The 26,738-nt window shown below is 35.7% G+C and overlaps 2 protein-coding genes across 4 annotated transcripts; both read right to left on the bottom strand.

Moving 5' to 3' along the window:
• Positions 1-13,791: 13,791 nt before the first annotated feature.
• Positions 13,792-25,105, bottom strand: LOC149533150 (uncharacterized). 3 transcript variants are annotated; one of them, XM_089804945.1, is made up of 19 exons: positions 24,534-25,105; positions 24,150-24,429; positions 23,739-23,923; positions 23,471-23,624; positions 23,320-23,359; positions 23,118-23,217; positions 16,633-16,698; positions 16,487-16,552; positions 15,974-16,399; positions 15,787-15,864; positions 15,626-15,697; positions 15,359-15,448; positions 15,172-15,264; positions 15,011-15,082; positions 14,756-14,833; positions 14,569-14,661; positions 14,405-14,476; positions 14,156-14,230; positions 13,792-14,073 (listed from the first exon to the last, which is right to left on the bottom strand). In XM_089804945.1, exons 2-19 carry the CDS (start codon positions 24,191-24,193, stop codon positions 14,036-14,038), a joined length of 1,842 nt encoding a protein of 613 aa, XP_089661071.1. In that variant the 5' UTR covers positions 24,194-24,429; positions 24,534-25,105; the 3' UTR covers positions 13,792-14,035. The 3 variants fall into 3 exon arrangements, with proteins under 3 accessions (XP_089661071.1, XP_089661073.1, XP_089661072.1); XM_089804947.1 differs by lacking the exon at positions 15,787-15,864; XM_089804946.1 differs by lacking the exon at positions 16,633-16,698 and having other exon boundaries at positions 24,534-25,104.
• Positions 20,188-23,055, bottom strand: LOC149533151 (phosphoenolpyruvate carboxykinase (ATP) 2-like). Its single transcript, XM_089804948.1, has 2 exons — positions 22,395-23,055; positions 20,188-20,593 (listed from the first exon to the last, which is right to left on the bottom strand). Exons 1-2 carry the CDS (start codon positions 22,702-22,704, stop codon positions 20,559-20,561), a joined length of 345 nt encoding a protein of 114 aa, XP_089661074.1. The 5' UTR covers positions 22,705-23,055; the 3' UTR covers positions 20,188-20,558.
• Positions 25,106-26,738: the final 1,633 nt, after the last annotated feature.

Below are 26,738 nucleotides of genomic sequence, written 5' to 3'. Positions count from 1 at the left end.
GCGTGAGTGTTAGCCATGGATGTTGTGTTTTATGTGTGTTTGTGGTTGGATCATTATCTCCATCAGCACGGCGGGTGTGGACCTACGGGTGCCACGTGGTTGGGAGGCGTAGCTACCTTTACCACTGCTAGGGATCGGTGTACAGAAACGATCTTTTGTCCTAGTGTGACCATTGCTGGATGTCTTCACTTGGTACTTCGGGTATCGGAGTATGCTTTCTTGTGATTTATGCTTTCATTGGGATGCTTGTATACCATGTTTAGATGATGTTATTTTATTTGGCGCATTCCCTTATCATGATGTTTAGCATATGATTAGATGATGTCATTTGATTTAGTAGTATATCTGTTGCTTACTGATGTTTAGCATGTGATAGGTGATGTTATCTACTGTAGGATTATCTTATGCGTTATCACTAGCATGTTAGATTTCCTTGTGCTTATATTGTTGCATGTTTTAGTAGTGACATCCCTATTACGACAGTACCGACGATTTGGTCGGTGGCGTGGGATGTTACGCGTGGGGGATGGCTAGGACCCACGATGGTCTTATGATGCTATTGACGGTTGGGAGGAACCGTGTACTTAGTTTGGTTGTTTTGTTCCTGAGATGTATTTCTGTACATTGCGATGTTTCTTTTGTTCTCTGCGATGTTTATTTCGGTGTGTTCTTTGCTGCTGTAGTTTAGATGGATAGATGTTCTCCTTTCTGTGTTGTTCTTGCACTTGAGTGTTCATTCCTCGAGCCTTCGTGGATCCGATACTCCCCGGTGTGGAGGTTCTTTTGTCAGTTTTTCCCCGTTTTTGAGTTCTGGAAGTATTTTTACTTTCTATGGGCGACATTTGTTCAACATTGTGCGACACTGATAAAGTATCGCACGCCCATAGAAAGAATGTCATACGATACTATAAAGTGTCACACACATTACTGGAGAAATGTCGTATGACACTGGAAGAGTGTCGCACAGCTTTATGAGAAATGTCGCGCGATACTTTTCCAGTATCGCACGCCTTCTTGAGAAGTGTCGCACGCAGTAAGGGAGAAGTGTCGCCCTCCCTTAGTAAAAAGTGTTGCACAATTTTTGTGAAAAACCTGACAGTGCCATCAGCGGGCACTTTTTTTCGTGATTTGATCTTTTTGAGAGTGGTTTTGGATACCCTTTTGGGCGTTCTTCGAGCCTATGTTGTTGCATTTTGAATTCAGGAGGTTTCTTTTGAAATTCAGTTTTTGGGTTTCTGTTGTAATCCTTCGGGTTTTAAAATATATCGTTTAAGTATAAGTTGAACTTAAGATATATTTTATTATATGCGACAAATCGTTTGAGATAGGTTTCAGACCTCTCAGAGATAAGTTATGGATTCTAGGAAATTTCAGGGCTTCATAAATCCAGACTTAGCCAATTTTTAGGGCTTCAGGATTTCAGGTTTAGCCAAATTTCGAGATTCTGCATTTTACCCCAGCTTGGTGTTTTTTTGATGAGTGGTCATTTCTTGTGCCCTCATCTTGTGGTGGTGGTTGTTGGCTTTTGTTTGGGTGTGTCAGTTAGGTAGTGGCGTTCGAAGATTCATTGGTTGTCGGGATTGTGTTGAAGTCTTCCATTGCGATCTTTGTGATCCCTGTACGATGTTGTCTTGTGCATTCATACTTGTAAAATATATATATATATATATATATATATATATATATATATATATATCTTGGCTTGATTTGAATCCTTGTTTCCAAGGATCTCCGGGCGGGGCACTACATCTGGTATCAGAGCCCATCTTCAAACATTGGGATCTCTGTGTTATGTTGCCCATGTAGTTGTTGCTGCGTTGGTTGAATGCGAGTGTCTTCGTGAGACCTCGTGATCTTTGTTGCTTTGGTATCTACTCATGATGGACTTGCTTGTCCAGTGGATGCAACTAGAGCAGTGTGTGGAGTAGGAATTGAGTCTTCCTGGCCTTGTAGGTGGGATCGTTGTGCCTTGTTTGGTTGGTTGCGTGTGTGACTCTTTTTGGATGGAGCCACTGATTGGTTTCCATGTGTTGCCTTGTGTGCCTCTTCTTGTTTCTCCTTGTGGGGTTAGGTGCATTGTTTCCCTGTTTTCTCTTGATTGTAAGTTGATGAATGAATCTTATTTGTGATTCTTTATTTTGATGTTATAATGATGAAATGGTTCCTTTCATTGAAAATGAGTGTTTATTGTGAATCACTGCAAAGTAATAGGTTTGCATTATATCCTTGGGTAAATGACTTAAGTCCCCAATCTACTTGTTTCTTAAGCTTACGTAGAACTGTATTAATTTGATGAATATTTAAATTTTGCATTGCATGGAAATTATTGTTGTCTGCATATGCATGAGGTTACTAATGGTATATGGCTTGATGTGTGTGAGTGTGTTCTCTAACGATGCTAGGATGATGTATTCCTTAGCATTGTGTGGTGATTTATCCCTCTTGTGTGACTGTACTCAGTCATCACTTGTAATGTGATTTGTTTGATGCCTTATTTTATTTGGCTGGAGGTATTTTCCTCAGGTTGTTGGGCTAGCATTGGTTTTCAGTATTTTCCTCTCTTGGAGTAGTCATCAAATTTTATCTATCACTCTCTTTGTGGCAATTGTCACATTTGACTTATTGTTGAAATGAGCTCCTTTTGGTACTTACTGTTGGAATCGACAATTCTCCCATTTGGGCTTTTTATTATGTTTCATGATGACTATTCTGGATGTGTTTTATTGTTGCCCAGTTGTGTGTTGTGACTCTATCATGTTCATCTCAAACCTCTGGTAGTATGTTCAAGGGATAATATCATGGAGAACATGCTAGTGTGTCTTTGTTAGATCTAAAGTTGTTATTGTAACTGAATGGTTTAAATGGTGATTAAACTTAATGTTATTTTTGAAAGAAATTGAAAGGTATGTACTTGTTCTATAGTGACTCTTGGACCCTTGCTTGAAAATCTTTCAGTTCATTATGCATTAGTGCTTATGTTATGCTTAATTAATGAATTTATGAAAGAAAAGTAATGATGGTTTCAATGTGTGTATTACCTTTCATTCCATCTCTTATGTTGTTTTGGGCATGTGTGTTCTTGTGTGGATTTGGACATTTTGTCCGTTGCTTGTCTTGGTGACCAAGGCTGTTGGTTTTGTCTTTGTTTTTTTGATTTGAGTGGTGGCTCAGATCGTAGGTCTTGGTCTCTCTTAGCTTCTTCATGTTGTAGTCCTTGTCGATATCTTTTTGACACTTTTTAAATGGATTCAATCCGAGTCCGACTGTGAGGCTATGGCTTTCGGAGTTGTTGATCGATGTTCTGAGTACCTTTTCGAGTAGAGGCCAATTCAATCATGACATATCATATTTATGGCCATTGGAGAAGTTTAACTCTTCATGTTATTCATAATGGAAGAGTTATCTTGTCTTCATAATCTACTAGGTACCTGTTGGGGTTCGTGCTTGGGTTTTGTGTTTCCTATTGCACTGAACCGCCCTTGTGTGGTGTAGTGTGGTTTGTGAATGTTCCTTGTTGTGGATGATGTTGCCTTATCGTTTGGGAGTGACTCAGTTCTTTGATGAGTCTACATTCTCCTTTCTGGATGTTGACCTTGGCACATCTCCGTATTCTTTCTCTCTTGAGAGAGTAGGCTAGTGTGGTTATGCCACTAGCTCAATTAGTGTTCTCTTGTGAGTATGTTGATGGTTGGGGGAAATTGTGAGTTCCCTAATGCATCTTGGGCTGATTTTGTGCAGAGGTTGAGAGCGACTCCCTCTCAGTCCTATACTCTGTAGTATCCTTCTCCCTAAGCTTCTATCTTCATGTGGATTGTCTCAATCAAGTTTTCTCTTTAACTATTGACTTGAGGCTAGAGATTGAGTTTAGTGGTAGTTTGGGTGTAGTTTTCTTAGCATGTGCTAGAGGGACATGGTATCGTTGGACACATGTTACCATCGCGTGAGTTGGTACGCAGACATTTGATGATTGTGTCCACTGATGAAAGTCTTTGAACCTTGTGGAAAGGTGATATCTTGTCTGGTTGGGTTGTGTTACCCTAGTTTCCAGTGGTAGTTGAGCTTTTGTGCCGTGGTGAGGCATCGTGCTCCTACACTTGGTGGTGAGTAGTCTTTTGGAGTGTGTCCTTTTGTTGGTAAACTTTCATCCTCTTTGTTCTAAGGGTGATTTTACGTGGATTCCAGAATGACGATGTGTGACATGATAGTATTCTTGGGAATTTTGGGATGGTTATTCCCCATGATTCCAACTTTTGTTGGAAGTGCATTGTGTTTTGACCTTGTTTTGTGGTCATGTGGTAGGTGCATGTTTTGTTGGGCACTTGTTGACAAGGTAGAGTGGCTTGTTCCTTACCTTGTATTGTTGATTTTATGGCTAGATGGTTTTTCCTAGCGCATAGAAGGTTCCTTGTTGGAGGACCTTGTGTCTGTGTGTCACTCATTCTCTTCTGGTTAACCCATTTGGGGGTTAACATGATGGGTTGAGAATGTGGGAGTGATTTGGTTTGACTTGTGGAGAGTTTCTCAAGTCATTCCTTTTGCTCAATTTTGGATTTTTGTTCTTGTGTGTTTTGGGTTCTATTCTTGGATTGCAGGCTTCCAGGAGTAAGCCTAGTCTTTGGGGGGGGGGGGATGATGTAGTCCCTCTCCCATTTGACTTTTGTAAGTCGTCCTAATGGATGTAACCTTGATGATCCTTTGTTGTGATGGGATCATGATTGTGACCCTGAGTGGTCTACACCGTTGAGGTGTTTGGATTTATGTTTCTCTATCAGTTGTGTTGATTATGCTTTTGACTGATCTTTGAGATTATGATGTGATTCTTGGTTCATTGAGGTTTGTGCCAGTGGTTACCAGGATCGATGTGGTATCATGAGTTTTTTTCGTGATTACCTTGAGATGTGTGCAAAGATTGCACTATGTTCTTTTACCATGCTGCACTGGACTAGGTTCCTGTAGCAGTGGTTAGTCATGTTTATGATTGTGTTTTCTTATGTGTTTTAAATGCCTTTTTAATGCAGAGTAATCAATCTTTATTAAATGCATTAATGATTAGAAATGGATTGTCCATGTTGATTTATTGGGTTATGTGCTGAGGCATTTACCTTGTTATATTTTTGATTAGAGAGATATTTGTTACTCATGTTATGTTTACATTTGAGAGGACCCGAGAGTCAGATGCTACACTTTGATTCCAGTGTCATGGATTTTAGACTACTATGATGTTCAGTTAATCATATTACATGATGATGCCATTTTGAGATGACAGTGTGTTTTGTGATGTTATTTGATATTTGGACATATCTCTTATTATGTTGTGTGATGGATTTAATGCTATGGTTATTTACTTCATTCTTGTGTTGCTATGCTTTATGCGAACGTGAGTGATGTAAATAGATTATTTTAATCTAATTAAATAAATGGTTAAATTAGGTGATTTAACGCATTATTGCTTCGGCTATGTTATTATATACAATTGCACTTGATCATGTTGTTTAGTGTGCAGGATTTATATCCCTGGCAGTGGCACATGGAGTTAGTGATTCAGCCATTCATATTTTACCAATGTCGTCCTTGTATGGTCGACGTATCCTTAATTAATGTTTAATTTAAACCTTTCAGTGATTATTAAATCCGAACTCTTTACATTATGTGATTAGACCAGTAAGCGTGTCTGTGCATTTAGAGTTTCGCTTTGTCGCGAAAGTTGTTCAGGAGATTTATGTGTTTTTGGGTTTTCGGGCTTTTAAATTATTTTATTTTATATTGCTGGCAGCTTTGCCATAGATGAATTCCTATTTATAGGAATAGCCTGTTTTCGTTTGGGTCGATTCGGGGTTTAACTAGATTGGTTGGTTAAATGCCCTAATCGATTATTCACCCGAAAAGTGAATAAGTATCCAAAGAGGAATTTAATTCCTCACTTCTCACTTTCAAATTCGAAAGTTGGAGAGTAAAACCCAAAATCCTCTTCATGAGGATTTACTGTTTTGTTCATTGTGGGAGTTACGGGCGTGGGATCGTTGCGAGGTTGGGCTCATTGGATCCAGCTTGGGGAAACCTTGGATTGCCGCAATTTTCAGCTACTTCTGCGAGATATTTATTTTATGGTTCGGATTCCCGTTTTGCCCTTTTGGCTGTGAGGTAGGGCTTTCCTGTTTTATTGTTTCTGCTCCGTTTCTGCTTCTGTTTTTGGTAGCCGTTTGTTTGGAGGCTGAGAACTAGTGTTCCCGTCCGTTTCTGTATGTTAGTTCTACCCGGTTGGGCGGGTATGAACATTTCCCTTTTTTTGGGATGAGGGTTTGGGATTTTTCACCGTTATGTGGCCGTTTTTGCATACAGTGTCTGATTCCATTTATTTTTGGATTTTTGGGGTTTCTGAACCCAAAAGCCAAATGGGTTTTAATTTTTTAGTTTTCCAATTTTTTTGGGGTTTTTACCTCGTTTTGCGTGCCGCCCTATTTTCTCGGGTTTTCTTGGCACAATGTGGGTCGTGGACCTTGATGATCTGTTTGGATATCAGTCAGACCACTTTTGCACTTTTATGTTGCATTGGGATGCGTGTTGCATCCGTACTCCCGACGTTGTGTTCAGTTGAGTGATTTTATACTTGTTATGTTTTTGTTGGACCTTTGCTTTTGTTTCGTGAACGCCAGGATTCGTGTAGAATCCATACTCTCGGATTGAGGCCGGTTGAGTGAGTTCACGATGTTTGAGATAGGTTTTTAATATATGCGACAAATCGTTTGAGATAGGTTTCAGACCTCTCAGAGATAAGTTATGGATTCTAGGAAATTTCAGGGCTTCATAAATCCAGACTTAGCCAATTTTCAGGGCTTCAGGATTTCAGGTTTAGCCAAATTTTGGGATTCTACATTTTACCCCAGCTTGGTGTTTTGTTGATGAGTGGTCATTTCTTGTGCCCTCATCTTGTGGTGGTGGTTGTTGGCTTTTGTTTGGGTGTGTCAGTTAGGTAGTGGCGTTCAGAGATTCGTTGGTTGCCGGGATTGTGTTGAAGTCTTCCGTTGCGATCTTTGTGATCCCTGTACGATGTTGTCTTGTGCATTCATACTTGTAAAATATATATATATATATATATATATATATATATATATATATATCTTGGCTTGATTTGAATCCTTGTTTCCAAGGATCTCCGGGTGGGGCACTACAATCGGTGTCCTAGTTCTCATGATTCCTTACAATTAAAACATAGCTTCCTCCTCAAATCTTGTATCGTAGCTTCATCTATTGACTGCTTCTTTGGAGGGGGCTTGTTGTCTTTTTCCTTCGGAGCAATGGGTGGCTTGGCATGTGAATAACTTTTAGAAGAAGAAGTGGATGTTTCCATGTCCCATGTCTTCTTGATTGTTGCCACAAGTGTGTTAGGTTTAAAACCCTTCACCCAACACTTTAAGGGTTCGGTCAACCCATCCAAGAATAAAACAACAAGTCTTCTCTTTGAAATGTCTATCACTAGTACCAATAGCCTCTAAAGTTTTGTAATGTAGCTCTCTATTGCTTCAATTTTCTTTAGTTGTGCCAACTCCTTGAAGTTGAGCTCTAGATCCTTTTCGTCAAAGCGGTCAATAAGTCTCTCCATGAAATCGGCATATGAAGTGATTTGATCATGACCGAGGGTGACCATCCCATGGTGCCATCATTCATGGGCAATTCCCTCCAAGTGAAGTGCTACAAACTTGATTGCCTCTTCTTCAGGCATGGGGTTCAGCTGGAAGTATGTATCAACCTTTTGAACCCATGCTCGTGTTGACGAATACCTAGATCCATCAAAGCATGATAAGTTTATCTTTCCAATCTTTCATCTAATGTCATCATTGTAATTGCCCTACCTCCTAGAATATCTCATCCGAAAGTCCACATAATCCTTGAAGGAAAATTTTGCACCAAATCTGGCATCAATCCAATCTTGACAGAATTAATGTTGCATCTCAACGAAAGTAGGCTCTTTTTCCCTAGGTTGTTCCAACTATTGGGGAAATGTTGACATCATTGGTCGTGTGTGGGATCGCTCTATGTGAATCCTTTCATTGACAGAATTATCACCATGCTCATTGTGTCCTCCATTTGACATTCCTTATGCCAAAAGGAAGAGGGTCTCGCCAATTTAATCTTTGCCCCTTCACCAAGGTCTCATTGAGTTGTAGTTGTCCACTTAACAAGGTTTCACTAAGTTGTTGTTGTCCTCTTGTCAACTCCCTTAGAAGTTGCACCATCTCAGTGCTTGATTCACCCATTCTTCCTACTGATCTGGATCTTGGTGACATCCAATGTCACTGATAGGCTAGCAAGATCACTAGCCTTGATAGGTACTATAATGTTCTATCCTAGAAATGTGATAGTTGTACAATCAAATTGGAGCCAAAATTTTGTTTGTAGGTCATAGAGTTGGATCTTTACAGTGGCAGAGGTTGTAGTAAGTGGGTCCTATGGTGGAAGTGTGTGCCAAGAGTAGTATAGAAGAGTCCATACGGTAGATGTGATGGCCATACAATTGTGTACAACTATAATTGGAGGGGAGCCATATGGCGGTGGGTGGAAGGAAGGGATCATATGGTGGGGATATTTGGAGGGTTCGTATAGTGGATCTACCATACATAGGACAACTGTGGGGAGTGGTAGGTCGTATGGTTAATCTAGTGGCCGTACGATGGTCTTGGGAAGATCATACGGTGTAAAGGTGCCGAATTGGATGGTGTGAAGGGTGTATCCTGAATGGGAGGTCGTATGGTGTATGGTGGAGACTGGAAATGGATGGTTGGAATTTGTAGGGTGATGCATAGAGAGTTATTACAGACCAATAGATAGTGTGAACAAATAGCGAGATGTAATAAATGGAAATACACTAAAAAAAAGAGTAGATCAAACTAACACAAAGAATATTTGCAATATGATGATGCTTTGACTTGCCAGATCCAAGTGAACTATTATAGGCAATGGAATAGGGTGAGGGTTGAATCCCACTGAAACTAGAAATAGCCAAGTAGGAAAGGTCTTTCCCTTTTAAAATGGTAAACAATAGAGAACTCCAACCAGAATTCGCACTACAGAAAAATAATCCAAATTGCATGCCTAAAACAACTTACAAGAAGGCCTTATAAAGGGCTTCAAGGAAACTTCCTAAAGGATTACAAAATGGCAATAAGCCAAGAAGCACTAAACAAAAATAAAGAGTGAGTCTAAAAGATTAAAAACATTGATTCTTGGCCACATACAAAGTATTATTATTTAATAATATTAGGGACATTATACATTCAAAAATAGACAGGCGGCAAGGATTATAAGAAGACAAAAGCAAGATCTGAAATAAAGGAATCACAATGGGCATGAATTTCTTACCCTCCTAGGGTTTCAAGGGAGGATGTGTGTGCATCCTATCTTCCTATTACTCCTTGGATTCAAAATTTTTGTTTTTGACTCATCTCCTCACCAAGTGTTGCAGAATCAGGAGGAATCCATTCCACTTTTTCTCAGACTTCTAAAAATTTCAAGTAATTTTGGATAACCCTAAGCCACAACTATATATGTGTTTCTCATATTCTTTCATTTCTAATATCGCTTTAGGTGGTAGGAAATGAAGCTATCTAGGGAACTCTAAAGTGTGTCAGGTGGATTTTCATAGTAAATTTCTCGAATTAGGGAGGGAATAGATGTCTTCTTGTTCATTTTTTGAGCAAGAGACCTCTAATTGACTAGTCCATCAAGGGGATAAAGGTATCTTGGAGAAATCTTTCCCCTCTTGACATTAAAATCCTTGATTTTGACTTTTTCATGCTCAATTTTCTTTCGTGAAGGATTACAATATTGTAAAGATGAATAGCCCTTAGTTTTATGACTAGTTCAGCCTTTTCTTCTCTAATTGGCCTTCCTTGTAAAGATAGCCTCTAATCACATATAGATCAAATTGTATAACCTTTCACTTATTATGGGTTGTGCCAAACGTCCTTCAAAATATGGTTACATAGATTGACTCTCCTTTTGGAAAATGAGTCTATCTTAAATAATTGTTGATGCTTCCAATCCTCTCTAACCTATTGATTTGGGTGGTAATGGCTTTGATTCTACCCTTTACAAATTATTTGGATGAGGATTATTTTAATTTTTGAGAAAAAGTAAGTCAACTTTAACTATTTAATATTCTTAGCCTAAGAATCAAGTCTTAGTGTGTAATGTTTAAGCAATACTAAGAAAATACCAAAAGTAAAGTTTCATATGATTTCGTTCCCCTCATATTACAAATTCATTAGTTTTTGTATTGGAGTAGACTTGTTTTTCAATGATCCCATCCTTGATTTTATAAGATCTCTATAATTCCTTTAGTCTTCTTTATTTTTCTTCCTATTATTGGTCTAAAGTGGGTTTTATTATTTTTATTTGTCCTTTGTTAAGAATGGATTTCAACCTTATAATTTATAAAATAAATAATAAATGATAAATATAGTATTTGTTTAAAAGATTTAAAAAACAATGCTTATGAAATCAGAAGATCTGATAAAAACATTTCAATACATAAAATACATTAATATTTTAAAATATATATTATGATAAAACATTTTAGTTTAAAATATATATATATATATATATATATATATATTTAAAAACTAGTCTTTAAAAATTTACAAAAACTAGATACGTAAAGGAATGGAGAAGAGTTTACAATAATATAAAAAATAGATTAAATTAATATTTTAAAATACACATTATGATAAAACTTTTTAGTTAAAAAATATTTTCTTAAAAAAAATCAATCTTCAAAAATTTACAAAAACTAAATATATAAAGGAATGGAGAAAAGTTTACAATAATATAAAAAATAGACAAATTGGTTTTCTATTACTCTAAAGTTGATGAACCATCCTATCATTTTTGGTGTGTTTTTAATTTATTATAGTATAAAAAGTATAACAATTATGACAAGTTGATTCAACTATCAATCAACAAAAATGAAAAAAAAAAAAAAAATCAATAAAAAAATATTTAAGATAAAATACTGAAAAAAAAAACTAGTATAAAAAGTATAACAATTATGACAAGTTGATTCAACCATCAATCAACAAAAAGGGGGAAAAAAATCAATTAAAAAATATTTAGGATAAAACATTGAAAAAAACTCTAGAAAAAATGCAAAAATCACATTTTAAAATATTATTTAATTAATTTTTTTTAAAAAATCGAAGAGAATCTAGTTCAAATAAGTGGAATAATAGATATACATAAAGGCTATCTACTAAAATTTAAACTACATCTGACTAGGTTTGCTACATGCACCAAATTGATCTCCTTAATATACTCTAATTTTTTTTAGTAACCTAAGATGTTTTTTTTAGTAATCTAAGAAGACTTAGGTTTTATACTCCTTTATTTAACTTATTATAATTCGCTATATGAAGTTAAAGTATATTATTTTAAAACAATAGAAAAATAACACAAAATGATGCAAAAAGGAAGAATCAAACAATGGGTCCCAACAAGTAAAAGCATGGGGTTCAATTCAACAAACATAGGGAACTCCCTTAAGAGTCAAGTGGGACAAGATTGGGATTTTTCCCAATAAATGTTTGATTCAGACATGATATAACTTGGCTATCCCTTTCACCATCCGATCAAATATTCTATATCATTTTTCGCATTAAAACTAATGGGCGTACAATACTACTTTTTGAGATGTAGACAAGCATGATTACCAACCACAAGCCATACTAAAACATTAACAAACTTTTTGGGCCTCGAAAGAATAATAAAAATCTGGGGTAGGCCCAGGTGGTAAACGACTACCTAGGTAGGAGGATCAATTGCCTCAGTATGCCCCCCATCATGCCTCCTCATGCCGATTGCCCATGCCATCCGCCTCCTACAATCATGCCAGCTCCCTGTCTTGCGACTGTACTCATCTCTGATGCTGACAGACAGAAGAGACACGTTGAGGAAGGTGGAGAATTTAATTCATCCAAGATCGCCCGCTGCAAACAAACATATTTCAATTTTTATTTTGAACTCTTTAAAACTCTGTACTAGTGCTCTAAGCAATTACTCAACAGTCTAATGAAGAATATAAAATGTTAAAAATTGTATACAAAATTTCTTAGCTTCCACACAACCAATTAATCTCAAATACTTCACTCATAAATATCATTATTTTACTTCACTTCTTTTCATACAAACTGAAACTTATTACTAAAACTAATATTATTTACCACGTTCTTCTTATTCATTTGTATAATATTTCCTTGAAAGTTTCAATTCATTTTTATAAAGTTATACTCCAAAACTCGTCAAACATAATCATAAGGCCTGATCTATTCACATTATTTTTTTCTATTAGAAAACAAACTATAGAATTACAATAAAATCCACCTTCTTAGAGAAAGTTTGTATTATTTCTTAGATTGAATATTGAGATCTTAAATTCTAGTTTAATTAACTTAAACTAAATTAATTTATTTTTTATATAATTTAAATATAAAAGATTATTGTATTAAAGATATCTATTTTCATTATTCTTGTAATATATATATATATATAATACAAAAATATGAGAACGAGGTCTTGAGATGGGAAAAAATAATGAAAATGTTATTTAAGAAAAATACTAATGAGAATTGCAATAAATAATTCGTTATAAAATCATATATTTTTTATTTTCTAAAAGTTATTTATATATTTAGAATTAATATTTAGTGTTTTATTCATTATATTTAAACACTTGCGATAGTTGTGTTTCTTTTTTCAATTATTTTTCATTTTTAAATTAGTTTGATAGTTTCATAATGAATAAATTCAAACCTACAAGTGACATTTATGTTTTGTTACTTGGGTTCAATTAGAATCTCTAAGCCCAATTTTTGAATGGCTCTCAATTGTTTAATCATGTCCTACCAATTCTATGTCAAACTCTAATTGTTTAAATACATCCTTCGTATTTATTGTTTTAATATTTGTGATATAAAAAACTTCATCATATTGCTTTTAATGTTGAATTTCCCCAAAACTTTCAAATAGAGAGTAAAAATGTAACTCATAGATATACACTCTTATAACTTTGTATTGCTTGTAGACTCAAGAGCTACCTGCAATTTGTTATGATGTGATTATTACTTGATGTTAGATACATTCTCTATCTAACATCCAAATTCTATATATTTCTTCAGTATATAATTTGTGGTCCTCGTCCATAATTTTGGATAATGTATTTGGCCAACTATTTTACACTGCTTATTGAATATTGAATGGATCCAATTTTACACTACTTATTGAATATCATAAAATATTATAATAAATAAATTGGTTCAAAGAAAGCTCTTGAGAGAAAGAAACATAACGAAAACTCTCATTCATTACTCATAATATACAAGATGTGCAAAGTGTAATTGCTAAACTAAAATTGTTGACAAAACCAAAAGGCTTGCCTTATATCCTCTAGATACTCAAAACTCTCACCACATATTGGAACACTAATGAGGCTTTACAAAACAACCATATAAAGTGTCGATACAAATATAATCATGAATTCATTTATATAAAGTTTGATAAACTATAATGATTATCTCAAGATTAATTAATTAATTTAGAGAGAGAGAGAGAGAGAGAGAGAGAGAGAGAGAGAGAGAGAGCAATATGACTTATTAAAAGTAATTGACTAGTTATCAAAAATAAGAGGTGGAATTTCCATGTACATACTAGTGGTCTAATTTCAATGAGTGTTATTATTTTTCTTAACAAGAGTAGAATATATATTATAATAAATAAATTGGTTCAAAAAGTGCTCCTAAGGGAAAGAACCAAAAAGAAAACCCTCATTCATTACTCATAATATTCAAGATGTGTAAAGTGTAATCCCTAAACTAAAATTGTTAAGAAACTCAAAAGGCTTCCCTTATATTTTCTAGCTATTCAAACTCTAACCACATATTGGAACACTAATGAGGCTTTATAAAATAGCCATATAAAGTGCCCATACAAATATACTCATGAATACGTTTATATAAAATTTTATAGACTTCAATGATTGTCTCAAAATTTATCGGCCATAATCCTCCATATAGATATCATCAATACCTACAAAATGAATGAGTTAGTTATAAAATTCATTTAAAAATAAGGTCTTAGAAAATTGAATATCATTTCATAATTTCCTTACCGTCTCCACTTGTTGGGCTTTGGTTAAGATCAATAGAAAAGGGTGACCCATATTGTTGATTAGTTTGTTGATCATCTAATACAACAATGCACATTTAACACATCCATTTAGATAAAATTTTATAAACTAAAAATTCAAATATAATTTCAATTTTTTATTTTTTCTATCATAACGAATTCTAAATCAGAATATTGTTCTCATAATCTATATCACTTTATGTAACAATAAGAAAAATCAAAATTCCATTACCTCCACAAGTTTGTTGAAATGTCTGAGAATGAATAACCTTTGGCGTTGATGGTTGATCTCCACAAACTACATCTTGGTTATAATTTGATTAAGCATTAAATACAATTAGAAATGTGAACTAAGTAATCAATTTTAATAAAAATAGTTAATAGTGAGTAAATTACCATCTAGTATTTGTGTGTCATCTATTATTGTTTGGTTCAAATCAATAGAGAAAGGAAATTGACGTCGTGAAGATTCGCCTTGATCAACCAAATCTATATTGACACATGTTCAACATATGAAATAAAAATAACAAGTATTGAACTGTATGTTGAAAGTAATAAAGTACTTTTAAATAAATGTACTCACCTTGTATTTCCTTACCATCTCCACTTGTTGGGTTTTGGTTAAGATCAATACAAAACGACAACCCATATTGTTGATCATCTAATACAACAATGCACATTTAACACATCCATTTAGATAAAATTAAATTATAAACTAAAAACTCAAATATAATTTCAATTTTTTATTTTTTCTATCATAACAAATTTTAAATCATAATATTGTTCTCATAATCTATATCACATTATGTAACAATAAGAAAAATCAAAATTTCATTACCTCCACAAGTTTGTTGAAATGTCTGAGGATGAATAACCTTTGGCGTTGATGGTTGATCTCCACAAACTACATCTTGGTTATTTGATAAAACATTAAATACAATTAGAAATGTGAACTAAGTAATCAATTTTAATAAAAATAGTTAATAGTGAGTAAATTACCATCTAGTACTTGTGTGTCATCTGTTATTGTTTGGTTCAAATCAATAGAGAAAGGAAATTGACGTCGTGAAGATTCTCCTTGATCAACCAAACCTATATTCACACATGTTCAACATATGAAATAAAAATAACAAGTATTGAGCTATATGTTGAAAGTAATAAAGTACTTTTAAATAAATGTACTCACCTTGTATTTCCTTACCATCTCTACTTGTTGGGTTTTGGTTAAGATCAATAGAAAAGGGTGACCCATATTGTTGATTAGTTTGTTGATCATCTAATACAACAATGCACATTTAACACATCCATTTAGATAAAATTAAATTATAAACTAAAAACTCAAATATAATTTCAATTTTTTATTTTTTCTATCATAATAAATTCTAAATCAGAATATTGTTCTCATAATCTATATCACATTATGTAACAATAAGAAAAATCAAAATTTCATTACCTCCACAAGTTTGTTGAAATGTCTGAGGATGAATAACCTTTGGTGTTGATGGTTGATCTCCACAAACTACATCTTGGTTATTTGAAAAAACATTAAATACAATTAGAAATGTGAACTAAGTAATCAATTTTAATAAAAATAGTTAATAGTGAGTAAATTACCATCTAGTACTTGTGTGTCATCTGTTATTGTTTGGTTCAAATCAATAGAGAGAAGCAATTGACGTTGTGGAGATTCTCCTTGATCAACCAAACTTATATTGACACATGTTCAACATATGAAATAAAAATAACAAGTATTGAGCTATATGTTGAAAGTAATAAAGTACTTTTAAATAAATGTACGCACCTTGTTGTGAGAGAATAACACTTTCTCCTTGTATTGCCATGCCTGGACGATTAATGACTTTTTTTCCCTTTTCCTTTTTAGAGCTTATAGAGGGGAATAGAAAATTTTCGTGCCCATCAACTCTTTCACTTAAGTTTTGAGTCATAGGTTTTTTTTTTTTATGAATAGATTGATGCTTACACATTTTGCTTGGACTAATACATGGTTTCTTTCGCTTCTTAGGCATGTTCTCTGAGCCAGGAATTGATTCAAAATGGGATCTTGAAGCAAGAGATGCACGTATCTCATTTCTAAATCTCTCAACATGTTGAATGAATATTTGTTTTTCTTCTTTTTTTGTAGTTGGCAAATTTTGGATAAATGAAATTACATAACCAATGCAATTTTCAAGTTCATCGTGAGAAGTATCAAATGATCTCACACAATCTGTAGTAAAAAAAAAAATTGCAAAATCAAAATACTATTTTAAAATATTATATATTTCTTAAGAAAAAATTTGGTATTAAAACTTACCAGTTCTCTCATCTTCACCAATGTTGACTCCAAACACATCTTGATCTTCTGAAGGTATAGAACCATCTGCAATTGGAAAAAAATCACTTAACTTTTTAATCCGTAAAATAATTTAATATTTACTTGTAAACACACATTCTTATTACCAATGTTATAGTTTTTATGACCAAAATTCCCTCCAACTTTGTCGTAATCCTCAACCAATGCATCATCTGTATTTAGGATCAGTTTAAGTAGGTTTTAACAATATAATAATCGATTGTATAATATAAATAATTAAAATTAACTCTCAAATGTTACTTACCAACCACTTGACCTTGTTAGTTTTGCTTTGAGAACCAATATAAACCAATATAAAAATATTTATAAATTCATTACAAGAATGATGAAAATAGATATCTTTAATACAATAATATTTTATATTTAAATTATATAAAAAATAAATAAATTTAGTTTAAGTAAATTAAAACTAGAATTTAAGTTCTCAATATTCAATCTAAGAAATAATACAAACTTTCTCTAAGAAGGTGGATTTTATTGTAATTCTATAGTTTGTTTTCTAATAGAAAAAAATAATGTGAATAGATAAGGGCTTATGATTATGTTTGACGAGTTTTGGAGTATAACTTTATAAAAATGAATTGAAACTTTCAAGGAAAATATATACAAATGAATAAGAAGAATGTGGTAAGTAATATCAATTTTAGTAATAAGTTTCAGTTTGTATGAAAACAAGTGAAGTAAAATAATAGAGCAAAGTATTTGAGATTAATTGGTTGTGGAAGATAAGAATTTTTGTATATAGTTTTTAACATTTTATATTCTTCATTAAATTGTTGAGTAATTGCTTAGAGCACTAGTACAGAGTTTTAAAGAGTTCAAAATAAAAATTGAAATCTGTTTGTGATGTAGAGCCACACCTTGGAAAACTCAGGAGGAATCAGTCACTCAACTAAGTTGCTTCAAGGGGCATCTACAACCTTCAGGATCACACACTAAAATTAGATTCAAAACAAAACTTTGAAAATAAAATCCCCCAAAATATCTTCTTGTTGCCTTCGGATAGACCCGCACTCAGACATGAATAACTTCTAAACCAGATAAGATTTACTCAATCCAACCATTGATATTTTGCATAACTAGATGTTAAACAACATATAAAAATTTGAGAGAAATCCAACAGTTCAAACTTGAGATATTGACCCCGCATCAGATAACATCTCTTCTTTTTTTATTAAACATTTATCATCATCTTGATCTTCTGTAGTAATCTCACTTTCAAATATCTCTTTCTTATTACAACTTTGCTCAAGAACAATAACAGTATTGCACTCTTTCCTTTCTTCTTGAAGCTGAGTTTCCGTACTACCGCCATGCCTTTTCCATTCTCCCACAATAGCTGCAAATTTTTCCCATAAATCAGATTCTTCTTTAGAACTTGCTGTTACACATTCCTTAGCTTCATCTTCATGCCATTCCTCTTGACATTTTTCTTCATTATTCATATTTAAGGCTTCATCAGTTGCCTCCAAAATCTTTTCCATAGGAGTACCTTCCAACATTGTACTCTTTTTTATTTTCAAAGGACATGTTACTGTTCCAACCACAAATTGTTCACACTCAAATCCCATAGGACTTTCCTCTTTATTCTTCTCATCAACATTTACTTGCTGCAATTTATCTTCTTTCTGCTCTTTAGGTTCTTTCCCTTCCAAAGGACAACTTACATCTATCATTGTTGAGATTTTTGTACCAACTTCACATACATCTACACTCTTTATGGCTGCCTTCTCTGTAGTTTCTTTTGCCTCTACCAAAACTTCTTTCACTTCCTCTTTCACTTCATCATGCATTGGAAATGCTATCCTATCAATAAGACCTATACTTCTTGATTCCTTCCATGTTGTATCATCCTTCAATGGAAGCAAAACCGTCTTCTTCCCATTCTTGTTGACGGTATATGTGTTCTCTCTACAATCATATATGGTTGACCTATCATATTGCCATGCTCTTCCCAAAATCAAGTGACAATCTTTTAAAGGCATAATATCACATTCAATGGTATCAAAATATGGTCCAATGTTAAAAGAAACATATGACTTTTCGAAGACATAAATCCACTGTTCATCTCCTAATCCATTAGCTCTGTAAGGTAAATCATGAGGTACTCTTGGAAGATTCAGTTTCTCAACCATTTCTACTGAGATTATATTTTCAAAGGAACCACTGTCAACTATAACTTTGCATACCTTATTCTTGCACTTGCACTTTGTTCGGAATATAGAATGTCTTTGGCTATAGCTTTGTCTTTTTGCTTCTTCTTCTTCCATTATGATGCAGAGCTACACTTTGGAAACCTGTCGTGGATATACTCAACTCGAAGGGTTGCTTCAAAGGCTCAAACTCATCAATCTGGAAACTTTCACAAAGGCTCTGATACCAAAAATGATGCAGATCCACACCTTGAAAAACTCAGGAGGAATCAGTCACTCAACTAAGTTGCTTCAAGGGGCATCTACAACCTTCAAGATCACACACTAAAATCAGATTCAAAACAAAACTTTGAAAATAAAATCCCCCAAAATATCTTCTTGCTGCCTTCGGATAGACCTGCACTCAAACATGAATAACTTTCGAACCAGAAAAGATTTACTCAATCCAACCATTGAGATTTGGCATAACTAGGTTTCAAACAACATATAAATTTTTTAGAGAAATCCAATGGTTCAAACTTGAGATATTGACCCCGCATCAGAGTACATTTTTCTGCAAAACATTGCTTCTTGTTGTCTCTAGATAGGCCTGCACTCAGACATGAATAACTCTTAAACCAGATCAAAACTCTTCAATCGCTCTGGTGAAGATGGGCGTAATTAGGCCTATAATAACATATCCAAAGCTCATGAAAATCCAATGGTGCATTTGGGAGATATTACCCATGCACTGAGACTAATTTTCTGCAAACATACCGAATTCAACCCAAAACTAAAACTTTTTAATCTTTAGCAAACTATCAACTTGTTTCTAATGAGAAGATAAGAAAAATCCATTCAAAATTCAGACCATCGAAAACTTGCACAAAGACAAAATAAAAAAATATTCCATATCTCTCCAAATTCGATTCACGTCTTACATAGCCGACTGGCTCACCCTTAAAACTGACTTTCTTTTTCCTATTAAAGGATGTGAAACGTTTTTTTCTTATTTTAGAAAAGAAGAATGTCTTCTATCCAAAAAAATGATAAGAATCTGAAACGTTTTTTCTACCAATATTAGACAGTCATTTTCTAAGTCAGGAATATTCCAAAAATTGCCTACTACCTATTATTGGATTCTAAAAATCATTAAACACTCCAGCTACGAACTAAAAAAAAACTATTCTAATTTAAGATCCACACACCTGGTCCTAGGTGGCTATATCTGGAGAGCTTATCGAACTGCTACTCTAGGTATGCCACCGCATGTAGGACGTTATTACAAACTTCAAAAACTAAAAGCATTTAAAACATAACATTAAATTCCCTATTACATTTTCAACAATGTTGCCTCCTATAGCGTTTCTTTTCTCTGCCACTGCAGCAGTTTGTTTGCACGCAAGAGGCGAATGGCATGGGCAATCGGCATGAGGAGGCATGATGGGGGGCATATTGAGGCAGTCGATCCTTCTGCCTAGGTAGTCGTTGCCTAGGCGGTACACCATATATGAAAATAATGCAATCAGGTCACTCACATTCCCACGTCACCTTGAATCAATTTCAAAGCTTTCAAATACAAAGATTTGTTTTACATATTTCGTGTCTTCCAAAATACAAAACCATGATCCTTGATAACCATTCTATAACGACTCCTGCTCAATAATACATGGCTCCTGCTCCCGCTCGTGCATCATTTCAAAACGCTTCTCCCGCCCATGGCTCGTTGGCTAGTTCTGGTGCGATGGCAGCTCGCGCTGTTGTGGCTCAGCTCCCCACTACTTCTGATCATGTGGAACCTACCGTTCAAGTTCCTGGCTTTGTTCATGTTCCTGGTTCCGACCATGCTGCTTGCATTGGGACTCGTCTAGTTGCCTCTCCTACCATTCAACCTTTGGGTGCTGCCAGGGATTCTCTGCTAGGATAAACCACGGACAGAAATAAAAACTACATGCAAATATAACCAATAACAGAAAATAATAGAACACACAAAAAATGAACACAAGGCACCAAGATTTAACGTGGTTCACCCAATCCCTAGGCTACGTCCACCAAACAGCAAGTCCAATCTTATTACAATCCAGTGATTACAACCTGATTACAATCCGTAATCCCTTACAGCTCAATACCGCCGCAAGAACCAATTTTGTATCACCACACATGAAAAAATACCCAACCCTAAGCCCTTTTTATACAAGTATTAAACAGTTTTAGGGTTATAACATGTCGGCCATATGTCGGCCATAATATGTCGGCTACCATGTCGGTTACTTCCCAAAAAAAATTGTACTTTCCTGATCAGTAACCACAATCTAACATTCTCGCCCTGTTGTGGCCTAGCTCCCCACTACTTCTGATCATGTGGAACCTACCGTTCAAGTTCCTGGCTTTGTTCATGTTCCTTTGGGTGCTGCCGGGGATTCTTCCCCTGTTGTGTCTATGGGCGTTGTCAAGAGATCAACTATTTCTTACGTGGATGTGGCCGTGTTTGAAGCGGGTATTGGTGCTCCTGTTCAGAAGTTGGGGTCTTGTTCGGCTGTGCCTTTTGTTAGTCATTTGACGGTGCATATTCCTGTAAGTAATCCGATTGTGATTCAACTTGATTCTGATGTTGTTGATGCGGTTTCTACATATATGGAAGACTACTCTTCCACTGCAGCTATCTTTAGGTTTAGGGGTTTTTGGCCTTCTCTCTCAGCATTGCATGCTTGAATCTCTAAATTCTGGGAACCAATCATTTTGGATTCAGCTCAGATTTACCCTGTAGCAAGGGGTTTTTTTATTGTTAAATTTGCTAATGCTGATGACAGAAATTCCATCTTGGGTCGTAGCTTCTCTTAGGAGGAAAAGTTCTCCCTTATGGCTACGCCTTGGTATTCGACTTTTAATCCGAATACTGAAACCTTTAATAAGTTTCCTATTTGGGTTCGGTTGCCAAACCTCCCCCTTCACTTTTGATTGGATTCAGTCTTGGAGCTTGTGAGGGATGCCCTTGGAGATTTCTTGATGGTTGATGCGGCTTCCTCCAACATTTATAGGACAACATATGCCCGCATTCTGGTGGAGATTGATGTCTCTAAGGGGCTTTCGGAAAAGATTAAGCTGGCTTCTCCTCTTGAGTCTTGGGTTCAACCTCTTGATTATGAGGGTATCCCCTTTAGATGCAGGAAATGTCATTTGACTGGCCATCTTGATGCACATTGCTCCTCTGACAAAGTTCGTTCAATGAAATCACCTTTTTGGTGGTTGGGGGTTTCAGAGGATCACTATACGGTTCAGAAAGCGTCTACAGAGGCTGATGATGTGTCTTTAGAGGTTGATGAGTCGGACCGCTCTTCTCCTGTTGATTCAGATGAGATTCCAGACAATCGTTTGACATGAAGATGGAAGACAGCCGGAGTATGGAACTCAAAAACATGTTTGGCCGTGTTGTCCGAATGATATGAATTTTTCAGTTATAATGAATATTCCTAAAAAAAATCCTAATGATTCGAAATTTTCATTAGAACTAAACATGTTGTGTTTCAGACATGTAAAATCACAGAGTAAAAACTGGTGTTTCAAAGAACACACCAGTGCCGAACTTGATGTCATTCCAAATGTCAGGCTCCTTTTCCCTTGAAAGATCAATGCATTTCGCATAACATCCAGGTAGACTAATTTTATTTTGTTTATGGCAGGCACCTAAAAAACAAAATCTCATAAGACAGGAGTACCTGATAATCCAAAGAAGGGGGCAACATCCTCATCTTTGCCCATGTTACAGCCCGAATGGAGGGAAAGCACTTGTTTCTTTGGCATGAGATAATGCATAACACCGAACAGGCCCTTCTTCATCTCTCCTGCATATTGAGTACCCAAAATGACCATTTCTCTTCTGCGTAGATTCAGATCTATGCTGGTGGAAGATGTCATGTAATGAGTGTACCGGTTGCAAGGAAATTGCCCAGCGTTGTATATTGTGAAGTCCGGAGTGCCAAACTGCTCCAGCTCTTCTGGTGTAGGCCGGATGCACCTGTACCCCATATTTCCCAGTTGACCCAAAAGTCATAAATCTCCATTTTCATCTCAACTACATGATCCCCAATTAACCCAATTGTCATTAATCTCAATCTCAACAAAACCCCATGATCCCCTGCTTCACATAAATCTATCCAGAGGGAAGATTTATTTTAAGCAGTTTCAAGCAATGAAAAGTATGAAGAATTGCAGTTACCGGGCATATCAGAGAATTGAACAATAGATGATTATATGGGAGGAGCATAAACTCAATTAGTAGAACTGTTCTGTTTTTAACTTTCATTAAAACAGAGTCTATTTATGTAAGTTTACGTGTATAAGACCTAGGGATGCATGTATAAACACCTAGGTGGTCTACAAGCAAAAGGAAGAAAAAGTAATCATTTTATGTCAACTAGAGACTTCAAGGCGATGCTTACGTGTCATGCATGAAGAGAGCGTGGTCCACCCGAGCCGAGACAATTTTGACTTTGATTCGATTTTGTGGGTCCCAGTTAATAACAAATCATTCACAAATACCTGCCATTAATTCCACCAGCAGAACAAACATTAAGCCCGACCCAATTCAAATCACTAAAATGTCAGACTCAATGAATGTAAAGTGTCCCTTTCTCGATTTACCAAGAACGTATGCTCGTCCATCTCTATATTTGGAGATCCTCTGCAAAACATGACAAGACAGATGATATGTAGTAAGAACTCGACTGCAACTTCATCATCGACAAACCCTTGACTACTAATAATAGAAAGGCAGAGATAATGAGAAACTCACTTTCCCCACCACAGCTCATTCTCAGTGTTCTCATCCTTCACCACGCGTTTATCTCTCGGGGCTCGTCCAGTTTTAGCCCCTGATAGAGTGGCCAGTGCCCTATTTGAAGTAATGAAAGATCCCTTCTCATATTTAACAGCCTGCTCATACCGCTCTGCAATATAAACCACATACATATCTCAAAAACCATGAAGAAACTAACTTGAAAACCTTCAATTCCGCTGTTCAAAAAAGTGAAAAAGCTCTCAAAAAGGAAAGAATTGCTAACCAGCTCGAGACAGATTGTCAAGAATATGTGTGAACTTTAATGAACTATCACTGGTTGCAAGCCTGGCCAAGGAGGGTCCGACCCGAGGAATTTCTACGGTGGGCTTGGCAGCCTCGACTCTTTTCCTCGGATCTCCGCATACAACCTTGGGATCTGTTTCCCTCACCACCGACGCCAGCGAGGCACTGCACACAACTCCACACGGACGCCATTACTGAGTTTCAAAGCTTTTACAGGGGACCCAAAAATGCAGTGATAAAATGCAAAATAACAATACCAAATGCAAAAGGCAAGAGCCTACAAGTAAATTGAGAGGTCTTAGGTTCCACTCTACTCACGACACATAATAATTAACCTTAACTTCTATCTCTTAACATAACAAAAACAATACCACATGCAAAATAACAATACCTGATGGATTGCAACTGCTGTTTTTTCCTTTCTTCCTCGGACATGATCAGGAAAGCACCCTGAGCTCCCTCGTTAGGATTAGTGAGTGCAGACCGTTTCTTCTGCAACGAATGATGCTCATCCAGAGTCTAAGCTTTCACAGGAGGAGCACCATCATCATGACAGATCCCATTCTGCCTATTGCTCCCATGATCATAACTGGTTTGGATTTTAGCCAATCCTTACGGTAACAACCCACCGTTGTGGTGAAGCTGAAATCTCCATTATTCGCCATTTTCACCTGCAAATCATGAGAACAACACCATGACTGTAAGAACTATGAAAAAACCCAAATGCGAAAATCTAGAAATTCAAGGACAAAACAGAAATCGAACATAACACTACCTAATAACGAAAACAAATGTTGGCTGCAAAACCAAACCAGAAAGCAAAGAGAACCACCGAACAACAGTAAAGCTCACAGAACTGCAATCATAACAAGCTCACGTATCAAACGCAACGAGGAATACAAGGATGAAATTTCCCTCTACCATCCGGCCCCTTATAAAGCTCCGGACTCCAACAATTTCTTAAATCTTGTTAATTCCCAAAACTTGACGTCAAAATCCTTGTAGCCATTGCCCTTGCCCTGGTTGCCCTTGCCCTTGCCCTTGCCCTTGCCCGGGCGCCACTTCCAATCACACCGTTTTATAAAAGTTTGATTTTTTTTAAAACAAAGAAAACAAATTAAGAGAATAATCTCCTTGGTTCATTTTCCGAGATTCCAGTTGAAAAAGTTGAGTCCATGACAAAATCCCACGCCATTCCATAGCCACTAATTACCCATTTTCACATCGGAAAAGCTTACGCAGAACCACCTGTAAAACATAGAAAGAACTCGCAAGTCCAATCCAAATAACATTTTTTAATCCTTCTAAATACATATAATTGAGATCCGTTCACCCTTCTCCAATCAAGAAGCTACGCGGTTGTCTACGCGGTTTCAGGCTAGTTTGATTTCACCGCCGAATAAGTCGTGGGTTTCCCAGAATTTAAAAATTATGAGATCCAGACATGAATTAACCTTGGACCAGGTTTTTCAAACGTGTTAGTGACTCAAAAAACTTTTTGAAAACTGGTATTTTGATCTACTTCATTCCTACGTGTACTCAAATTGGGGAAGCTTATCCAAAAGGTGATGTGGAGGGAGGCATTGATTCAGATTCAGTCAGTGCTCTAATTGTACCTATCCCAGATCCACCTGCCGGAGATCGAAAACTCCTCGGTTTTTTCTTCCTGCATCAAATCAATCCGTAAATATTCCTGGCAAAACATAATTTTATTCCGTAAATATTCCGTAAATCTGTACCATAGGCTATTTTTAGCCTCGTGGACGTTAAAATTTTATCTATCTATCTATCTAATTCGTTAAAATAATTTGGATTTGCATGCAAAATGGTTGGATGAGGTTGGTGGTATGGGATGGATGGTTGATAAGGACAGATGCTTTGTTCCATTATAAAAACAGAGAGTCATTATTGGAGGGCATCTCTAGTCAGGGATGTAATGCCATCCATTATGGAAAAGAGGAAAAGACATGGAAGAAGAACACCCCCAGCCCCCATGCCCCGCTATTACGCAATGAGGATAATGTCAAGGTCACATGTTTTGACTGTTTGGGGCCTAGGAAAGGTCGATAACCTTGCCAACAATCAATCCATGCATGATCTCCAGTAAGGCTGGGGTCTCATGGGCACCCCCTTGCTTAAAAATAGAGCAGGTGCTGCTGAGCTTTTTTAGGAACATTTAAAGGGGAGCATCCTATGGCTTTAAAAATAAAAATTCTAAATTGAAGGAAATATTAAAAATATAAATAGTTGTTTTTAAAAGTTTTGGTAAGGTGATTTCAATTTGGAGGGAAAATGAAGGGTAGGTTCTTGCCAAGTGGCAGAATTCTTTCCTAAATAGTAGGGGCTATTTCCAGCCCCACCCTTTTCCATCCGCTCAACTAAAAGGTAGGGGCTCCTAGTTAATAGGAAAAGATTCCAAATTAAGCTTTAGCCCCCCAAAAATATTATCATGGGACCTCCAGCTCCTTAAATATAGAGCCCAAGCCCCCTCCATGGGACCCCAAGGTAATAATAATAAAAATCTACCAGCTAATTATGGGCCTTCTTTTAATGGACCGTTCTTTACATGTTTATGGATTATTGACTTATTTTAGAGGATGAGTATGTTATTAGTCCCTGCCTTAGTACTAACGTTTTTGTTTACCCTCCCTACTATTTCTTTTTTAGAAAGTTAGTATCATATTTCTAAAGTTTTTAGGTTGTTTATTTTTAAATTTATTTATCAGAAGTAAAATTATTTTTTCTGATTGGTCCTAGACTATTTTCCTGGGCATTAAACATTTTTTCTAAATTAAAAAATCAATGAAAAAGCAACAGATTAACATGTAATTAATACTTGTCAAAATCACTGACAATCTATTGCAACTTTGTCAGAATTCATATCTATTAAAAACAAAAATCCTTACAAATCACACGGCCATTGAAAAGACTTACACAACAATGGTGGGAAAGCAAAATCCCAAACTCACATCAGCAAACG

The sequence above is a fragment of the Cupressus sempervirens genome, chromosome 10 (assembly GCF_028749045.1).
Source record: "Cupressus sempervirens isolate cs-2001-9-10 chromosome 10, ASM2874904v1, whole genome shotgun sequence".
Taxonomy (NCBI): domain Eukaryota; kingdom Viridiplantae; phylum Streptophyta; class Pinopsida; order Cupressales; family Cupressaceae; genus Cupressus; species Cupressus sempervirens.
This window is presented reverse-complemented; position numbering and strand designations above follow the sequence as displayed.

Bases quoted from the DNA above. Each gene is read 5' to 3' on its own strand.
- LOC149533151 (XM_089804948.1), bottom strand. From the start codon at position 22,704: ATGGGGTACAGGTGCATCCGGCCTACACCAGAAGAGCTGGAGCAGTTT. The intron at 20,594-22,394 runs GTACTCCTGTCT...TTATCCTAGCAG, and splicing joins CCCCTTCTTTGGATTATCAG to AGAATCCCTGGCAGCACCCA.
- LOC149533150 (XM_089804945.1), bottom strand. From the start codon at position 24,193: ATGTCCGAGGAAGAAAGGAAAAAACAGCAGTTGCAATCCATCAG. The intron at 15,265-15,358 runs GTGAGTACATTT...GTGTGAATATAG, and splicing joins AGATGGTAAGGAAATACAAG to GTTTGGTTGATCAAGGAGAA. The intron at 14,477-14,568 runs GTAATTTACTCA...ATTATAACCAAG, and splicing joins TGACACACAAATACTAGATG to ATGTAGTTTGTGGAGATCAA.